The 20,872-nt window shown below is 41.0% G+C and overlaps 1 protein-coding gene across 3 annotated transcripts in view; it reads right to left on the bottom strand.

The window, feature by feature from the left end:
* Nucleotides 1-341: 341 nt before the first annotated feature.
* Nucleotides 342-20,872, bottom strand: part of MGAT5 (alpha-1,6-mannosylglycoprotein 6-beta-N-acetylglucosaminyltransferase) — a 111,665-nt gene continuing 91,134 nt past the window's right edge. For all 3 annotated transcript variants that reach the window (XM_030278062.4, XM_072931715.1, XM_072931716.1), the window contains exons 13-17: nucleotides 14,965-15,111; nucleotides 12,174-12,290; nucleotides 11,292-11,366; nucleotides 8,725-8,882; nucleotides 342-7,542 (exon numbers count right to left, since the gene is read on the bottom strand). In XM_030278062.4, the coding sequence (XP_030133922.2) occupies nucleotides 7,344-7,542; nucleotides 8,725-8,882; nucleotides 11,292-11,366; nucleotides 12,174-12,290; nucleotides 14,965-15,111 (696 nt within the window). In that variant the 3' untranslated portion in view covers nucleotides 342-7,343. The remainder of the gene's footprint in view (nucleotides 7,543-8,724; nucleotides 8,883-11,291; nucleotides 11,367-12,173; nucleotides 12,291-14,964; nucleotides 15,112-20,872) is intronic.

The raw sequence follows: 20,872 nt of genomic DNA, 5'->3' as shown, positions 1-20,872 counted from the left end.
GCCTGAGAGCCACTGCAGTTCCAGTCTCACTTTCCCTTTCTCCCAAATTTACAGTGTGCTGTAATTGAGTGTGCTGTACATTTATAGGAAAGCAGGAATTCCTAACTACTGCTGTGACAAAACTGCCTCCTGAAAGGAGACTTGATGTAACCCATTATCCAACCCAGGTTTAAAACAAAACAAAGCAAACAGTTCATTACTCACCTGATGTTCTGCTGGCTATGGTGTGGGATTTACCTGTGGGGTAGCAACAGAAACACCCAGCTGCAGAGTTGGAAGAAGCCACAAAAATGCAGTTTGGGATAAAAGGCATTCCCATTTAAGCACAAAGCAATCATAAATCCAAATCACACAAGAAAAAAGTTTATTGAAAAATAAATTCTTCCTAGCTTTTTTTTCTACAACAGTGAAAACAAAGCATTTTTCTATGCCATTACAGACATTTACTGTTCTAAAAAAAAAAAAAAAAATTAAAAAAAATCCCATCCTAGTGAACCCCAGGAACTTGGCAGTATCTGAACCACTGTGTTCTGTCCTGTTTGAATCCAACTGCTTGAACGTAATATAGTGGAACACAACCATTGAAACAAAACAAAGGATTAACATATCAGGGGAGAATTCAAACCAAACACCCCATTGTACCAGCCTGATCCTGAAGTTCTTGTGTCCATTTAAAACCCCTCATTGACTCCACATTATTGTTTGCAAAAAGCATTAATTTACTTTTAGTGAATTCAGTTGGGATTTTTCCAATTTACATTGCTACAGGGCTTATTCAGACTCTGACCCTCTAGGGAGATTCCTCTAGAGAATGATGCAGACTAGAACCCAAAGAACTGCTTCAAACAGCACTCTGGAGAATCTCCCTGCAGTGGTCAGCTCAGCAAGCTCACGGGGATCAAAGTCTTCAAGCCCAAATTAGCTTTGTAAATATTCCCTGATATTTTTCTTTTGGCTCTCTTAGAATCTTCAGGGCAACTTTCTCACAAAATTTCCTCTCTTTTTTCCTTTGGCAAAAACTGCCATTTCCTCCTCCTCTCCTGCATTCCTTACAAAAACCAAATCAAACCCACGACTCCTTAAAAAATACTTTTCACTGTCACTGTACTGCAACAGACCTGATAATGAACAAAAATTAGTTCTGGGTATTACACCATTAAAACGAACTGCCTTCAGACAACAATTGAACTTGATTTATCGTGTGCCTATTTGATATTTCAAACTACTTTGCAGCTGCTGGAGCCTGAGCCAGGTGGTGTTGCATGCCCTCAGCGCCCGGATGGCTCCAGGAATGCCAGGCATTATTTACATGCTCTCCTTAAAGCCAAGATTTGGTGGCTCCTGCAGGACCCAGGGCTGGTATTTGCAGTGACAATACAGATGTGTTTTCCTGCACCAGAAGCAGCCACATGCTTTGGTGGCTATGGGGACAGCAGAGTCCTCAATGCTTCAGTTCTGTGAGCCCTTATAGGACATAACAAATTCTGGTCCCATGCACAGCTCACTTAAGTAAATTGCACCTGCACTGAACTGCCCAGCAGAGAGAAGGGTTTCAATCACTTGAGCACAACTAATTTTTTAAAGCAGTTTCTGTGTGTTGAGGGTGAAGTTATTACTCATTTTATCAAAACTTTAGGACCTGGCTTTATTTGCTCATTTAATAAGCAGGTGGCTTAGTGCTCTTGAGAGAGGTCTCCTGAATTAAAACACACTTTTGTGTGTTCTAATTACATGAATATGCAAAGGATGACACTGTTAAAAATGAACAGGTCCCAGCTTGCAAGGCACATCAGCAATGGTTGCACTTTGTTACTTTTCCTGGAAGAAGGAATAACAAATGATGCCTCACACCTGAGGCACTCTGGGGTCTAGCCTCTGGTATTTTCAACACATTCCTACAGTAAACATTTACACTGGATACGTGGAGTTGCTGTTTACACATTCCATTTAAATATAATTATATTTGGAAGTTACAAACTAATTTAAAAAAAAACCCTACATAACCGCTTGAAAATGTGTGGATGAGATTTAAGTCACTGCCCATAAAACAGTGTGTTTTGAAGTTATATTTACAGCAATATTATTAAAGCAGATCTCAATGAAATCCTCTATATCCCTGGCCATTTCAGCTCCAATGAAAACACATCTGTCAGTGCATTATTCTCCTTGAGTTTACAGCAATCCCTACAACAATGGGGCCAAAGGAAATGGAAAGAGATCACAAGTGAGAAGTTGAAGGCATAGCAGCTGCAGGACAAACACCACAAGGAAACAGCCATGCCAGAGGTTAGCACCCCTGAAAAAAAGACTGGGAAATCAGAAACTGGTAACTCTTGGTCTCTCTAAAAATGAACAATGAAAAATGCCATTCCTCAAACTCCCAACTGTTGACTGAACAGCAACTTAACCACGTTTTCAACTGATACCTTAATAATTAATCAGTAACATCAACTTAGAGCTGATCTTGTGAGAGCAAGAAAAACTGGTTGCTGATATGTGAATAATATGCCCTGGAAGTGTTTGGTCTTTATCATTTAAGGTACAGTGCTTTACACTTATTAAAAAGGGAGGGCTGATTCTTTAATTTTAAGAAACATTAATGGAGGAGTTGTGCTATCACGGAAGGCAGGGGGAGTCATGAAGTTAATGAGGCTTGGATGAGATTATATCCAGCCCGACTCATCCCAGTTTATTTATTTTACTAGCAAAACCTGGTCCTGAAATGAACTCTGAGCAAAAGACATACCTGAGAAAGCAATTTGGGTTTTGTTTACATGAACAGTGCTGCAAACTCAGAAATCACTTTGCAATTCAGATGGGCCATGCACTCTGAGAGGGGAGGGAATGTCTTTTATATTAAGAACAAATCAAGGAGGCTGCCTAAGATTTTAAAGGACAGTGATACAACATGACAGCCTGATTTGGAGCTGATGATATCAAGAGAAATTTTCAGTGAGCCTGAATTCTTGATAATCAGCAAGGTGCAAAAGCTGACACAAAGCAGCTGGGAGCAGAGTGAAGCTGGAAGGTGCAGAGTCCTGGCTCTGGCTACAACCCCATCCCAACTGAAATCTGAGCAGCAGCTGCTTTGCAAAACACCATTGCAGAAAAGTAGTAGCATAAAAAAGGAATTCCATAAAAAAGGTCCATAAGCTGACCAGTCCCTGCACACTGAGAGCTGCCAGTCCAGCTGTGATGAAAGGCCTGTATGCTCTGGAAGCACCAGGAACCGCCCCGTGTGCGTCCATGCAGAGACATCTTTATCTGAAAAACCAACACCTCCCAAACCTCAATGTGGATCTTCAATTTTCCTGCCCATCAAATCAGCTCTGGCTGTTCCTGGAGGTTTTCTGTTATCATTGTCTCCCTGGGGAATGTTCATGGCTTTCCTTTGCTCCCTGGTCAGTGATCAGACATCCCGTCCCAGCAGGAGCTCTCATGCCAAATCACAGATTCTCAGTACATTGCATTCTGCTTGCAGAAGCAACGTTTTGCAGGAATTATTAAAAGTTATAGTATCTTTTATCTTATTAAGTCTTAGAACAGATTTCTCCACTACTTAAAAACATTCAAAATTCACACCACTAAGTTGTAGAGTCATCAGCACAATTTACCTGGAATTAGTGTTCCATTATACTTGTTCAGACAGTGTCCATAATCCAAACATACATCCAAACCCCAAAGAAAGTAAAAAAGGCACATAAACATTAAATACTTGTAGAAACATAATCTGATATGAACAAGCAAACACGCTGCTGCAACTATAAATTACAAAAAGAAACATAGAAACTAAGCAAAAAATGCAAAAAGCAACTCTATTTATACATGTGCAAATCAACTTGCATATATGAAATAAATGAGGTTTTTATTGGCATTTTAAAACAGTGTGTATTTACCAACTTTACCTTTCAAAGGCAAGCCTTTTATGTTAATTTTAATAAATATGTAAATGCTTCTCTCAAGTTTTCTAATCCCGTAGGAACAAGATTTTTGAAAAAAACTAGGTCACATACAAAAATACAAAATTTTAAAACAAAGAATGTCTTGATATGAGAGATACGTTTAAAAGCTTGTAAAATGGTTTTGTATTCAACTTTTGACATTTTTTTTCCCATCAATCGCAGATCAATATATTCAAATGCAGTCATGCAAAAACCTGACTTCTGAGCAAAGGAAGCTGCAAGCTCTACTGTCAGACTGAAAAGAGCAGCACAGTCCCCTCTCTGATGTCCTTGCTTGAGTGCAAGAACTGGATACACACCTCTATTCTTCAATTAGGAAAGAAAATAGTTACGGAACTCAGACAGAAAGTTGCCCCCTAGCCTGAAACGTGGATATCTAAAACAGGTTTCAGTCAATAATTCCAACTTTTCCCTAGTCCCACATGGATTTGCCTGAGTGTTTATCTGCAGGAGGATTCACTAATTGCTCATGGGGAGCGTGTGTGGAGCTCAGTGAGCAATACCTGCAGAGTCTGTGCACTTACAGTTCTCATGACAGTCTCCTTTTACAGGAATATAGACTGAAGATGTAGGTCTTGATTTGTTATTCTTCAATATTAATGAGTCTTCTCTATAGGTTTCAGTGGAAATAGGATCAGAGACCACTGACTCTGAAGCAAATTTGGATGTTCTGTCCCTGGCTGAAGTGCGAGCGGCATCGGTGCTGCTGTTGCATTTTTGCCAGAATGCACAATTCAGTTCAGCAGACTACAAAGAGTGCTACAGCATGAAAAAACAGAGCTTATAATAAACTCTCCCTGCTGTGGTAAAGGCAAACTTAGCATTGAGCAAAGCACTAGACCAGAAAATGTTATAATAACAAATACCAAACCCCTCCCATCTTTAAAGGTTTAGAGGCAAAATCAAATGCAGTATGTATTGCCATGTGGGCCTTACAGCAGGGGGAACCAAGCAAACATGTATTTACAGCAAAGAATTACACTACAGCAAAACCCACGTTTTGCATCCTTTAAGTGCATGAGCACAAATCTTTGTTTCCAACATAATTCTGTGATATCCCAGTCTGAAATCAATTCCTGCCTGAGGAACATCAGGCTGAACTACTGAAGACAAGTCCTGCTGTTGCCTTTACTTTCAGCACCAGCTGGAAGGTCATACATTGTGATAGGCAGGATTTTCTAGTTGCACAAATATGCACAGGTATGCAGGGGATATTTTATATAAATACAGAGTGAATTGTTGTGCCTGCTCAGACCCATTTCCAATTGTCCTCCCCCAGCTTTTCCAGGGCAGTGAAACTATGGTAAACTACATTTGTGCTGACTGAAGCAAATGCTGAGCTATGGCAACAGGAGGGATTTTCATACTGGTTTGTGTTTGTTTTCTTTTCATAGAAAAAATTTGCCTCCCATTAGAGAACCCAGCTGTTCTGTTTCTGGAAAATTAATCTAAAATACAGCAGATTTTTACATCCTCAAACCCAGATCCTGCTGACCCTGCTGCTCAACAGCTCCCACAGACCCTTTTTGGATACTCAACAACCTCCTGCGTTGTGCAGAGCAATGTTATGGAGTGTTACAGGGTAACACTGTCAGGAGTGTTGAGGCAGGAAACCAAATGCTTGAAAAGGCTCATTCACTGCTTTTAAACTGGAATTTAAAATGTAGACAGTTCTGGAGGATTTATCCACAGTGCAATAGCATCTCCCTTGCCTGGTCTTTGGTAGGTCACCACATCCATCAATATTCCCACACAGATAATGAACACTGCTTACCAGAAAAATCTGAACCAGGATATGTCTCAGAAAGGAAAATGTAAAGCATCTATACCTTTCATTACTACCTGGTAATCTTTATGAAAAAAAAATGATATCTGTGCTGATTTGAGGTTTTATTCCAGCATGATGAGAGTGTGTCCAAATTGCAAACCTACAGATGCTGACTACAGATTTGTTCCTCACTAATCTGAACATGTAACTTCCTGACTACAAATGATGCTGTCAAGCATGTCACCTTCTGCTGAAAATAACAAAAATTACCTCTGTAAAAAGAAGGCAGTTTAGAGGAGTTAACTTGCTTCTCTCAAAAAAAAACCCCAAAAAAACCCCAAATCAAACTTTGATTTAAATTCTGAACTCTTGAATTGTTTTCTTCTAAATTTGTAATTGGTATGCCTGATCAAAAGGGAAGAAGAAACAAGGAACATGCAGAGCCCTAAAACCAGAAAAACAATCAAAGAACCTTAGAGGACTGATTACTTCTTTTCAGTTCTTTGTCTCCTCTTACTTGTACTCCAGAAAAAAAAATTCTCTTTAAAAACCTAACTAGTTGTGAAGACATTTTACATTTCTACCATACAATAATTATAGTTAGCTTAGTTTAACCTTTCTATGTCATTCAGCAACACTTAACTACTGGAAGCCATAGCAAACTGAGGCTCTAACAATAATATTGCTCCAATGATGCTGAATACTTTTTGCTTCACACAGTATTTCTAGTAGACAGACTACAACAGAAGCGTGGGCAAATTCCAAGGATTACTCTCTAAATGGGACCAGTAAACTGTGATGAGTCCATTCCAAAAATGGTTGTGTGTTTTTTGTAGCTTTTCCACACTGAAGAATGCCACAACCCCGGTGAGCTGTGCAGTCACCAAGATGTGTCACATGCTGGCAACTGCCTATTTGCTCATTGGTGACACTCTGCTTCGGCTGCTCTGGTGCAGCAGCTGTGATGCAGATAATGCCTCGTTGTATACAAATATTTAATTTTAAAAAAAGGAAAAAAAAAAAAACCAAAACTGGGCCCAAATAACCCAATAGCAGGGTACAGAGCTCTCTCATTATTCCAAGTTCTTGTGAAGTAAACCACTTTATAGCCATTCAAGCCAAAGCTGTACCCAAACCAGTGCACCTTGAATAAAATGTTAGTCCTCCTTTCCCAGCATCCCCTCCCAAGCACACTTTTTTCAGTTTCCTACTGGAATGAAGTTGAAATCCTTTAGCTAACCATGATGGGGGATGTCCCAACTCATTAAAAAAATAGAAAACACTTCACCCAAACAACAAAACCAGAAGTTTGATGGGTCTGGAAATTTTCTACAAACTATTCTGTGCAGTCATCTTCAAAATTACTGTCGAACACGAGACTTATTTCTTTGCAAACCGCTGAAGGAATCTGAAGAGTGACGCTGCAAATGTCCTTACAGGAAGAAAAGATCAGTTATAGCTGTTTATTATGAATCCCTCCTCTCTTAGATAATTCTGCCCAGCAATGATAGCTCTGCCTGCAGCGGAAAACCTGGACCAAAGTGCAGGAAGTACTTAGGAACTCCTCTCCAAAGGACTCTGGTTGTCCCCAGCTGGGAGCAGCCCTGCTGCTGCTATAGGCAGTCCTTGCAGAGTGCAACCTGCCCCTTGATATAGTCCCTGCAGGGGCAGATCCTTCTGTGGGCAGGGTGGGAGCCAGCACAGCTGAACAGTAGCAGGTCACCTTGGAAAACACAGTGCTTCCTCCTTCCATCAAAAGAGGGGACCAGGATATCATTTGCAGACTCCATGGTGAGACATTCGATATTATGCCTAAAAAGCAAAGCATGTGATCTATATCACACCTGGTTCATGGGAGTTTGGTACAGTTTTCAACCTTCCTCACTAAAAATAACAAACCCTGCTCTACTACATCCTAAACCGAGTGCATTTACAAGTGCAGCTTTCCAGAACATCTCTTTTCTGCTGTACAGATTCTCTCTGCAGAGGGCAGTGCAGCCTTTACAGCTTTCCTGTTTCCCAAAGATTAAGAAAAGAAGTTAAAGAGAAAAAAAATGCTTTTGACCATTCCCCAAAACCTAATATTTAAATACACCACGGATTTACACCACGGATTTTCAGTAGGACAGACTCAAAGAATCCGAAATCAGGAGATATTCTCTTTGATTTCAGGAAGTCTGTTCCCCAGGGAAGCCCCACAGAGGCAGCAGGAGGTGGGCGAGCTGGACTGGGAGGATGAGGGATGCTGCTCCTGGGCTACAGGGAACAGGGCCTGCAGCTCCCAGGAACAGGCCAGCAGGAAAATGAAAAATGCCAGTTGCCATTTTCTGACCACAAAGCTTAAGAAAAAGGGTAGCAATTCCAGCAAAACCTTGTTTTTCACTTATTCTGGAAACATTGGTAACTTCCAGCATTTAACAGGTGGGTTTTTTTTCCACAGGATTATGATTTTGTCTAGACAGCTAGAAAAGAAATTTTTTATATGAGCTGCTTCTGAACTCCACTGCAAATTACAAATTTTCAAAGAAAATACAACCCCCAAAATCTTCTACAATGTAATTCAGCAAAAAGTGGGGATGGAAAACCTGGAAAGCAGATTCCCCAGGATCTTGGTTTGAGGACTGTTTTCACTCTGAGGGGAACACAGACACATTTCCAAAGGGCACCCAAAAGCAGCATTGCTTTCCTTAATGCATAGCTGGTGAGTTTTACACATCTGCACCAACACCTCCAGTGTACCAGGGCTCACAATTCTCTACCCAGGACAACAGTGACAGAAGGGTTGTGCCCCCTGTGCTCCTGGAAGGTGCTCTCAGCAGTCCCCACCACCCACACACCCCACAAAGCACTGCCAGGCCCTCACTCACAGCTCAAGCAGCCACAGCTGCTCTCCCCACCTTCCCCTCTCACACAACTTGTGCTTTAAATTCCAAGTGTGATAAAAACCAGTTCAATAAAGAGACCAAACAACATATTTGTGCTAGAAATACTTACCTAAGCAGAGCTTTGTCCTTGTTAAGATGCTGGAAGAAGGAAGGCTCACAGATGAGCTGGCTTTCCTGACAAACTTGCTTACAGGATTTTCCAGGTTCAGCAATTTTGACTTGAAGGGCACTTAATGGGGGCCACATCACCTGCCCGTGACAGAAATCCTGCAGTGACAGATCATGTTTTTTTATGATGGATTCAGACAACATTTCACAATACTCAGACTGTATTTTAACATCTGGCAACTCTCATCAAAAGGTGATCAAATAATTTGGGCCTGAACTATCATGGTTTGCTTCCTCTGGATGAAACCAAAACTTGTGTGAACTCATCTCCTCACTGTGACCCAAGACCCCCAGAGTCATTTACTAGTTCTCAACATCAGCTTAAGCTTTTTTCATTCTGTTTTGATTTTTCTCCTGAAGGAGCAAGTTTTCATACTTCCAGGTCTAAACACAAAAGTAATATTATACAGTCGTGAATCACAAAGTATCCTGAGTTGGAAGGGACCCACAAATTTCAAGGTGAGACCAAAGGAGGTGTCCTCCTTCACCTGTCTTTTCTTGCTCTTGGGGGAATGTTCTCACTCCCTTTGCCAAGCTCTGGGGCTCAGCTGACCCTCTGCTGAGCCAAGTCAGTTTTCTGACCTCACAGAGTCCTGCCCCAAACACCTTTTGCTGGGTTATCAACTTCTCTGCTTGGCCACATCTTTCAAAGTCAGTGTGTCTGTTCCACCAGCCCAGCCTGCCTCCTCCAAAGGCTCCCAGATTTGCAGCAGGGAATCCCTGCTGCTCTGGCTGTGGTTGCCTGGCTGCTCCTTTGATGCCAGTGCCAAAACTGAAGCAATCCCTCCTCCCTCTGGTTCCCAGCCTCTGCTGCTGCCTTGCAGAGCAGACACAACTGTGTGTGCAGGCACAGAGCAAACGGGAGCAGGGGTGGGCTCAGCAGGGGTGGGCTCAACAGGGATGGGCTCAGCAGGGGTGGGCTCAGCAGGGATGCACCCAACAGCCACACTGGGCTGCTGGCAGGGGCAGGGCACTGCCAGGATGGAGCAGCTTGGAGACAAGGCTGGTTTAAGGCAGCTGAAGGTGGCACTGCTGGGTGTGCAGCCACAGCCCACAGTTCTCTTACCTCAGACCATACAGGCCTTCAGCCCAGCAGCTGGATCTGAAGGTATGGAGAGTTCACCAAACCTTTCTTGTGAACATTGTCCTCCCTCCTGACCCTCTGCCAAGGCCCCAGAAGGGGAACTCTGGACACCTTTCAATGCTACAGCTCCACAGTCCACAGAGTGACCAGTGGGACAGTGTATCTGACCCCATCTCTTCACACTTAAACATCCCCTGAAGACCCCACTGTCATGATCAAGGCACACAGCATCTTTGTTCCCATTTCAAGCTTGCACTGTTTTCTCTGTTCTTCCTGCCTCCACCACAAACTAGTCAAAATAAGGTCTCAATCTTTATTTTTGCTTTTTATTTTTGGTTCATCTGATATGTTAATTAGGCAAAGTGTTAAGTACACGCAGCTAAAAATTGTCCTTGAGTGTCCTGGGAGCTGTGAAACACCACCAGCCTTCAGCAATTAGTCAAAGCAATGAACAAAATTACAATACTGTGTGGATTTCTGAGAAGCACAAGGGAGGGCTTAGCCCTTGGGGGAGGGCCAGAGGGAAGAGACAGGTTTCAGCCACAGGTGCCATCTCTTGATTGTCTCTTTTTCTCCCTTACATTGAGCTCCATTTCTTTCTGATTGACAAATGCTCTCAATTATAACTAACTTAGGTAGAATAATCAAAAGCAGTAGTGATACTTTTACAGGTTTTGTCTCAATACAGCAGCAAAAAGCTTAAAGTGTTCATTGGCAGGAAAAGTGGGAATAGCTATGCTGTGTTCACTGCCCTCCTGACCTGGAGCTGTGTTATTCTTTAGGACTGTCTTTAACAGCACCCACCTTCAAAAACACAAGTACAGACAGATGTCCAGTGCCCTTGAAAGAAATCCTGGCAATTAAATTACATATCAGAGAAAAAGGTTATTCCTATCTCTGTTCTGCAGCTGCCAGAACAAAAGGCAGAGCTGGCTACTGCTACAGATCTGGCTTGGGCAGAAGTCCAAGCAAACACACAATTTCTAGAAACCAGGATCCCATGTAAATCTCTGCAGTTTATTACTCAACTGAACATCTTCTGCTGCTCTCAGCTGGCAGTAATGCCCAGGGACCAAAAGTCCTTTAAGTAACTGAGTTCCAAACCATTTAAATCTTTATTGATTGAAACTAAATACTTGAAAAATCTGCCCAGAGGCTGCAATTCTGCCCAGAGACTGCAATTCTATCAAAAAGTACCACTGTATTTAAGTGATCCTTCTTGATCCAAAGCTTTTATGTGTGTACACAGCTAAGGAAGTCACACAGACACTGAAAAATTGCTTTGCCTTTCTGCTTTCATATAATGCCAAGGTCTGCACAGCTACTATTCCTACTTGGACAGGAACAGTAGCACTGAGCTTTAAAATGGAGATGGTCCCCCTTTCCAACATAATCCAAGAGTCATCCACAGCAGAAGTTCATACCTGTCTTTCAATAAAGGCGTTCATCCTCTGAAGCATTCCCTCACAGGTAAATTCATAGGGCAAATAAGGGTCAATCTGTGGAGACAGTGTTAAGGTTAGAGGGGTTTTAGTTTCAATCAACTTCGTTGTGTGCTCTGTGGCAGCAGCTTCTGGTCCAAATACTCCATTACAGCTTGAGTAACAACAAAAAGTTACTAATAAACTCATTAACAAATAATAATTTTACAAAAATAATTTTATAAAATTATACAAAATAATTTTACCATACCATCAGAAGTTTTAGCTGATTTTTCTCCTTTTTAAAGGCAATAAGAATTGTTCCATGACTATCTCTATGGAAGCCCAGGGTACACTGCAAAGTGGCAGATGTAAGGCTAGTCTGAGACCCTCTGGGATTCCAGAGCTCCTGTTTTAACTAAGTTTCAGTTCTGAAGTTGAAGTGACAAAACAGAATGTGATATCTTTGAAAATTCCTTCATACTCTTCCCCACCTTCAAGTGCCCTCATTGCCATTCCACACTGTAAGTGCACAAGCACTTCTGTGGGAATCTGAAGGCTACAAAGTCAGAGTTGAGCAGAGCAGAGACTGCAATGCTCCAAGAATCAACAATGAAACCTCCTCACTGAATGCACAGAAAACACAGCTTGCTGTATAATTCATATGTGAAATTCTCATTTCTATACAAATTCACCCATTTTTTCAAGAACGTGACATATTCAATACTAAAACATGAGAATCTCTATACCACAGATAGTAATAACCATTTTTTTCAATATCCTATCAAAATGCAGCACTCATTAGACTAACATTGGGAAGCACTGTGTGTGCAGTACACACTACACCCTCAAGTGCTGATAGCAAATTGAAGACACATTTCTCACCTTTTGATTCAAAATTGATTTCACGGCCTTCTCAACCTCAGAAAGATCATTGATGTCCACAGTCCACACATGGGGCTTCCCAATATAAACTTCAGCATAGGGATGCTGAGATGTCAACTGAAAGAAGAAATTATATTGGTAAAAATTAATGTGTAAAAATAACCTTGCCTCTCACTCTCTTAATCACACTTTTTGGATGCAGTGCACTAGGATAGTGCAAAAATTCAGCTAGAACACAACAGTCAGCATCATTCCTTCTGAGTTACTTTTCAGAATTTCTCTTTAAATTTAGAGTGTGAATTTAGTTGGAAAACTGCAAATCAGATAACACAGATGACAAGTAAGACATGTGCACCCCTGATTTGTGGCTTCAATCCTCACAAAGACCCACATCACAGAAGACTTGATGTTTCCTGAAATTATTTACAGCCCGGTCCTGCTTCCCCACAGCTCAGCCACAGAGCCTCCCTCCTTCTTCACAACCTCTCACTGCCACAAGTCCTGTTAGACCTGCATGGCTGCCTCCCAGAGACGTCATCCTCACCCTGCACCCTTCAAATGTCAAACATTTCCAGAGTGCTGTGAGCAACAGTGACCAAAGTAATTTTTATAACCAGGGATCAATTCTGACTCTCATGACAGAGTAGAAGAGTAACGTGACCTCACCAAGAGTGAAAACCAATATTTTGCTCACCAGTTTGTCAGAAAACAGTATCAATGAATACCCACGAGGGTAACTAAGAAAAGCTGTATCAGAGCTGCTTTCAGGACTAGCAGGACAGCTCAGTAAGTATTTTTGGAGACCGGTCACCCAGGAAGTGAGAACATGTACATGAACACACAAAAGAGAGCAAAAGCTACAGAAGGAGAAGAGGTTCACACCAGCCTCGGAAGAAAACTGCATTTTCAATAAATACCAAAACCCCCACAGGATAGGTTGTTTATAGGCAGTGTTTATACAGCTGCCTCTTTATGCTGTCGTTAGGATAAAAAGACATTGCAGAAGATCTGAAGCAGGAAGCAGTGTCTGTAGGGAAGAACCTTCTCCTGCACTAGGAGATAAACTGTACTTGATCTTTTCTTCTGATCTGCAAGAAACTGTTGCATTCACTATTAAAAAACCCATTAAAAATAGCCCTTACATTTTGCTTGTGGAGAATAGCAACTTGCAAAGGTTACTTTACAAAACCAGAAAAGCAGACTTCAAATTCTTGTACGGATAATCATGTCACAGAACTACATACACTCTTTTTGTTTTTCTTTAGCACTTGAACAATGGAGAGAAGCATTTAAGGGTTTTCTTAATCCCAAAGAACCAGCATATGGATTACTGGCAATTGGATCTAAATGCAGGTGTGAAGAACAGTCAAGAGAAAATGTCAATCTCAGGACAGGTGAGCAGGGCATGTGAAGGCAGCAATATATGGATATATATGATGTACTTTGGACTTGAGCAGTCAATAGGGATTATTTATCTGTACAAGTCAGGTACACAGCATTTCTGTTAGTGCTGACACTTGCCATCAGGATTTATCATGGCATTCCAAGCCCAGAAATTCCCACAAAGCACTTAGATGGGTTCAGATTATTTACTGAGCCTGACCAGTTATGGTGCTTGGGCACAGAACAACTGGAAATGAGACCAAAACTGAGGGACTCACTGAAGAAAAATATGTAAAAGTGTCAAGTCCAGGGAGAAAGTTTAAACAGGCTTTTGTTCCCTTATTGCTGTCTCCTTTGTTAGTACAGGACAAGAATTCAGTGTATAACAAGAAAGGAAATTACAGTTGGGGATCACAAAATTATAAGGAATTTTTTTTTTTTATGTTCCTGATTGACAATGGGAAACTCTTCTGTTTATCAACCAGCTGGTGCTGCTCAGGACACAATTTATATGGCCCAAGCATAACCTGAATTGGGAAGTGTGGCTGTGCAAGGTTCTCATCACCTGCATGTTACCTGAGAGCTTTCCCTTGATGTAAATACATAAAGAATATATGTATATACACCTGTGAAGAAGCCATGGCCACAGACATGAGTGCTGATGTCAGAAATGGCTCTGTGACTATTAAATATTTACAAATATAGGCTGAGTTTTACCTACACCAAATAAAATAAAAACATTCCAAAGTCAGTGCCAGGATGAGGGGTTAGTTTACTTGGCTTCAGTCTTCTCTCACTAGAGCCTAAACACACTGACTGTTTTAAAAGGTTGGAGTTTGGTTTTCCTGTTTTCTCCAAGAGTCAGTTCTGCAAAAGTCTTCAGCATTTAACCACACCTCGGTGGGTAACCATTAATACCTTAACTCAGTGCCTTGAACAGGTCTTTTCTGAAGAAAAAAAAAAATCCCAAAACACACATAACCACCCACAAATGCCCTTTTCATGGTTTACTTAAACACCTATTTATTTCCTGCACAGTACACTGCAATATCTGTTTCTTCAACAAAATAAAAACACTTTCAAATGCTGTAGCAAAATGACACGATCTGTTCCTGGGCAGAACATCAGGTTTCCAAGTGAAACTTCAGTTTATGATGTCTCAGTAAGAAGTAGCAGAATGTACCTAAAGCAAATCTACAGGTAAAGCTTGAAGTGTGCCAACAACACCATTTTAATTTTCCTACAAAAATAAGGACTAATATTCCCTTTAATGACTAAAGAAAAAAGCAGTTGCACACCTGTGGCAATAAACCCTGAACATTAATGCAATTTCTCCTACACTCTGTTACTAAAAGGAAACCCACAAGCATTTTCAATTTAAAAAATTATCAAGATTGATAGAGCTTACCTCTCGGAGTGTAGGTTTGCCTTTGAAAAAATCTGTGTTTTTGCTACTTTTTGGTGGGTTAAATCTTAAATTTAGAAAAGCACATCCATTGGCAATAGCCTCCAAGGGAGCTGGCCCTTCATATGGAAATCCAAGACCAACAAACAGCTGAAAAATACAACACAAGGGATATTTTAATTTTTTGTTATTCACAAAAAAAAAAAAAAGCTAAGAGCCGGCTTAAAAGAAACAAAAACCCATTCTAAATATACCAGCCTGAAGAAAATAGGAGGAATTCAACAGCTCACCACCTCCCACCCAAGCAGTAATGGAATGTCCTGTAAAACACATTTGACAATCATCATCTGTAATGAGCTGAGGTGTTTTTTCATGGAGCTGAGGTAACAACAAGACCCTTTTAGGGCTTTTTTTGGGCGGGGGGAAACATTGGTGGTTTGATTGGTGTTGGAGTGGAAGGTTCTAAAGCAGCCATCTCCAGGAACAGCTGCACCAGTGTTCTCCCACCTCCCAAACCAGCCAAGCCGCTGGCTTTGCCAACACAACACGCTCCTGCTACACTAATTAACAATCCTAATTAAAACGGTAGGTGGCAGCAAACAGCAGCTCACGACACTGGAGAGAAGCAGCAAGAACCTGCAGGGGCTTTAGAGGGTTCAGCACCTCCAAGGGAAACCGGAGCAAAAATCCACCCCAAAGCTTTTCCCCCACTTGCTGAGATTCCAGGTGCTCTAGGAAAGGTTCTGCTCCACTGAAAACACATTACATGTTTTTTTGGAGTTGTTTGAAAAAAATCTTGACCCCTTTCCTGGCCAAATATAATGAAACCCCCTGAATTAAATATAGGATTGATTCTTCATCTTCATTTGAATGTTTGTGTATAATGGGAGAACTACAAGCTCTGAGTTGGAACAATTTCTCAGTACTGCTGCAAAACAATGTGTATGTATATCTATATATATCTATATCTATATATATATCTACTGCTTTTATCAGGACAAATAAAGCACAACTTTCATCACTATGAGAGTCATGCAATCAGGACACATATTCAAGGAGGTCAAGGCATACTATTCTGCATTAAATCTCCTGCAACACAGAAATGAATCCCAGTAACAGAACATTCACAGCTGGAGGCTCCTCCTAGGAGCTGAACCTAAGATTGATGTATAAACCTCTAGTCAGCCCTGTCGTGCACAGGCATTGCAGCATCAATCCTCCCCAACCCATGGCAACAACAGTATAAATTCAGAGTTGGCTCATTTTAGAAAAGCAAGTTAACACTTCTCAGCATAGCTGGGGACACACAATTTGCACTGCATGGAGCTGAATATTGTAATTTCAGTTTTCAATATTCAGGTTAAAGAAGTTGCCTACTTGCAAAAAGTTTCTCAACTCTCTCACAGATTTATACATCTTACAGAAATTCTCCAGTGGCTGACAATAAAAAGATCCAGAAGCTATTTCTACTAAAGATAAATGATATAAATTCTGGTTTTATATATGGCATAAAATACACCACCTTTCAGTCAGAGAAATGCATACTACATATAATCTCAAAAGAGGCTGAATTTATAAAAAGATAATCTATTGAAAACAATAAATGAAGGACATGAAACCATTTCATGCAATCTGCACATAAAATATTATTTATTTAAACTATCCTTAGTTCAGGCAGAAAACCAGCTGAGAACCAGCAATTAAACCTATCTGAAGTATGAATTCCTCCTATGATCCTGTGTTTGTCAGTTATGCAGGGAATGCTGGGTTGTTTGCTTAGTTTTGCACTCTTTTAATAAACTGCTGCTGTGCACTGCTGAGTTCTGTGTCTGACTGGTCCATTTATTTGGGAGGAAGCTCCATGGGAAAAGAAACATGGGTTTATGTTTTGGCAGCACAGAGAGCACTGCCATCACTTAATCTATAATAAATAGCTTACCACCTGTTTCCCATCCATTTTCCAACCTCACCTCTAAGCAGCACTGTTCCTTTGAAGGAAGAAAGAAAGAAGGATGTGTCTGATCCCTAGGAAAGGGGTGTGTGTTTGCTGCCTGGTGGCCTGAGGTTGCAGCCTGGCTCACAGCTGCCTGCAGCCCCTCAAATCCTTCTCTCAGCCCTTCTATCACCCTCCAGCACATCATCATCAAACCAGCTGAAATTCCCAAACTCAATCCAGACCCTTCTCCTTATAAATTGTCCCTTCTAAAGTGTCCTTGCCCATGGCAGCGGGTGGAACTAGATGATCTTTAGGGTCCCTTTCAGCCCAAACCATTCTGTGAGTCTCTCTACAATTACTGTTCCTTGGTCAGGGAGTCAGTATTTTTGTCTGGTATAAAGAGCAAAACAGAAATATCTTACATGCCTCAAGAAAGTCATTATGATTAAAAGAGCAAGTATTAGAAAATACAGGCCTTTTCTGTAACTCACAATGCTCTCATTTGTTAATCCTTTGAATTACATGCAGTTTGTTATTTCCAGAAAGGCTAAAACAATGTGTCAAGGTGCTTCCTAAGAGTATGCAAGTCACTAACTGAAAAATAATTGAAAAAAAGAAAAAAAGTAGAAATAACAGTCAACCATTTTCAGGTACCAGTGAAACAAACATCACCATCAATACAGATGAGGCTATGGGGAAGACAAGGCTCTGTCCCACAGAGTGAAGATTTAGACCAGACTGTGTTTCCCCTAATTTGTGGTGTAGCTGCACACCGCTGCCTCCACCACTGCAGGTGCTGACTGTGGCTCTCAGGGTGATTTCTCATCAGAGGGAGGTCTGGTCACCCAGTACACCATAGAAGGCACCTGCACCCTTGGCCTGAAGATCCATATTACAAAATAATTTCTGCAAAAGTCAACCCTTTTGTGATTCAAACAACTTGAGAATAGAATCACTAGGTAAATATCTTTTCAGCTGATTTTATGAAGTGTAAATATATATTCCTTCATAAAAGGCAATATGAAAACAAAGTTTGTTTGCCTGTGTCTGTGTAAGCAGGGTGTTGTTCCTACTTTTATTAATCTCCATACAGGAATCACAAAACCTACTTAGTGAAAGAATTTGAGCTCTCTGAAAAATTCACAATGACTTGAAGGAAAAAGTTGCATCTGAAACTTTCTCGAAAGGAGAAATATTTCTCAAGAATTCAACACTGGTCCCTCCAAGAGAGCCTGGTCCAAGTCCTCCAGCTGCCCACTTGGCAAGGAGCCCTGTGAGTTGGCAGAAGGCTGCCAGCTCGCCTGCACCATTCTCCTCCACCGTGATGAATGGCTTTCCATCTCCTCATTAGGAACTGGAGCCATGGCTCGTTTTTGTCATGCTCTGCACAGCTGAAGCAGCCATGGTGAATCTCAAACAGCCCCTCCTGCCTGCAGAACTCCCTCCCTCTGAAATCTGCTGCTTTATAGCACACACACAACGAAATGGCAGCTGCACACTGCCTGGAATAGCCGTGTCCTACAGCTACTGCAGGGACCAAAGACATTTTGGGAATGCAAAGCTCTGATTAACAATCACAGGCTGAGCCCTTACCTACTGGTATTTTGCTGTCTAAGGCAAAGTGAAGCAGTGCAGCATAAGCTGACACTTTTGACTAGGCTGAACCATGTGATTTGTTAAATTATTATTTTGCTCTCCCTTTCTGAAAACCAGAACATTTGTCAGCTGACCTAACAAAAACCTGCTAACACAGTGCTGAAATCACAACCCATGATAGGCCATTCTTGCCCGTGGTCTCAACACATCTGAAGGTTTCTGGAAGTTTGAGGACAAAGGTTGCTGTCTCCTCACGATGCTCCAGACAAGCACTGCACCCACAGAGGTTCCCAGCCTGGAGTTGGCCCTGATTATTCACACACCTGCAGCACAGGGATGGTCTGGTGACAAAACCTCATAATTAAATTCGTTAGGGGACTCTGGCCATGCTGCCTAGTGAATAAAGTGATTATGATTAAAAAGTGTCCTTGAACTTCACTGCATGTGTGCATGTGCACACACACACGGGGCTCCTCCGGGCACAAAGCTCCTCTTCAAGTCACCTCGATTTTTGTGAGAAACCTGCACTTATTTTAGCAATTCAATCCATGATCCATCTGATATAAACACATTTGACCCACATAGGCAGCAGATGGCCACTGGTGACAGGCGAGAGTGTTTTGTACTAAGCTGTGTTCAAGTATTGCCTCTTAAAGAGTATTAAAATCTGGAACTGTGAATATACAGGCAGCAAGACTTGGAGCAAGTGTGTCTGTTGATCAACACTGACAGGTAACCATATGCTGAGGCAGAACAGCCAGACTACCTATGAGATACAAAGCATCAGCCACCAAAAAACCCCAAAAACCCAGCCACCCCAATTCCCCTCCAACTGAAAAGTCCAAAAAATGAGATGGGAGATCTCAGTTTCCACTTTCAATGCCAGGATGCTGCTGTTTTACTTTTTCTGCTCAATTAGATATATTGAAACTGTATTAGGCAGGAATAATAAGCAAAATGCATGATGCAATAAGCCATATTTAATTTCATTTTGTTGCAAAATCAGAAATACACTGCACTCTCATTTCCCTGACAATACTTATGCATTAGGAGAAGCAGATGGACTATTAACAGCTTATCATCAGGGCAAAGTTTTGTTAGCCTGGCTGTATTCTAAATAAATCATTTCCTTAAAAGGAAATGATTTGCAAGGAAAAGGAAAATAAAACAGGAAAATAAAAAAGGAAAGTTGCAAACCTGCTAACATAAGTTCAGCAAAGCCACATAAAAATACTGCTTGCAGATGTAATTTTTAAAACCCTGACTTCCTGTTATGGGGTTCTGAAACACGTCAATAATTTTCTCAGTACCATCTACTAAGAAATGCAGCAAATTCTGAAAATTATTTTCCCCAATGTTATGAAAGAAAAAACTAATCATAACCAACGGCCAACAACAGAATAAAAATCATTAAAATCTGAAATGCTCCAGGACTCTGACAACAACACAGCACAGATCCATGCTTTTCACCAGATACTTTTTGTGAAAAATAAGCAATTTTCTATCTCAGGAGCACTTCACAATCCCAACAGTCTCCTCCATCTGATGTTGCAATTACTGCCCAAAATCTGAGTGGAAGTAGCCTGCTCCCTCCTGTGTCACAAAATCCATACAAGTAAACTGCAACGTGTAGGTATCAACTTGAGTTTGTCCTAAATTGAATGTGACTTTACATTGCATCTTAGAGCACAGCAAATATAACCAATACCAACTAGATCAGACATCTAGTTAATACTGAAAAGCAAGCTTTTTAATGTGATCCATGCAAGATGGCTGATAAAAAATGAGAGAAAGTCTTAGTTAAACATAACTATTATCATGAACTGGTACTTGTATAGGGACCTCAGTAATTCTATAGAAAGTCCATTTGCTTATTTTACTATTTCAGTGAATTGAACACATGTTTTTTTAGGAGGTAGTCACTGTTCATGCCTGGGGCTATTACAAGACAATATACAATATTCTTCCCACATTATGATGAACACAGGGATTTCATACTCCACAAAGGCAAAAGCTGTGTAATCTCAGATTATCTATTACGAAAGCAAATGTTGACTTTTTAATATGCAACATTATGTGTATCTGCATGCATCAAGCACATACACACAGTGGTTGTATTTAAAAACTCATAATTTACCAACAGCTGTCACACAGAGATGTCAAATTACCATCATTTTCCCAAGTACTTCAAAAAGGAGATCTCTGCAATTGTGTGGGAAGCCTAAGAGGTGCTTGTTTTTTTCTTTTCCTTTTTTTTTTAAGAGATTTTTCTGTGGAATTGCACAGCAAGAAACTGTCAGCAGTGGTGCACTTCCACAGTTTCTGCTAATGTTAAACACACAACTCCCTTCTTTCACCAACTTGAAGGTAAACATCCTA

The sequence above is a fragment of the Taeniopygia guttata genome, chromosome 7 (assembly GCF_048771995.1).
Source record: "Taeniopygia guttata chromosome 7, bTaeGut7.mat, whole genome shotgun sequence".
NCBI classification, from domain to species: domain Eukaryota; kingdom Metazoa; phylum Chordata; class Aves; order Passeriformes; family Estrildidae; genus Taeniopygia; species Taeniopygia guttata.
Note: the sequence above shows the minus strand (reverse complement) of the source record. Positions and strands in the feature narration are given on the sequence as shown.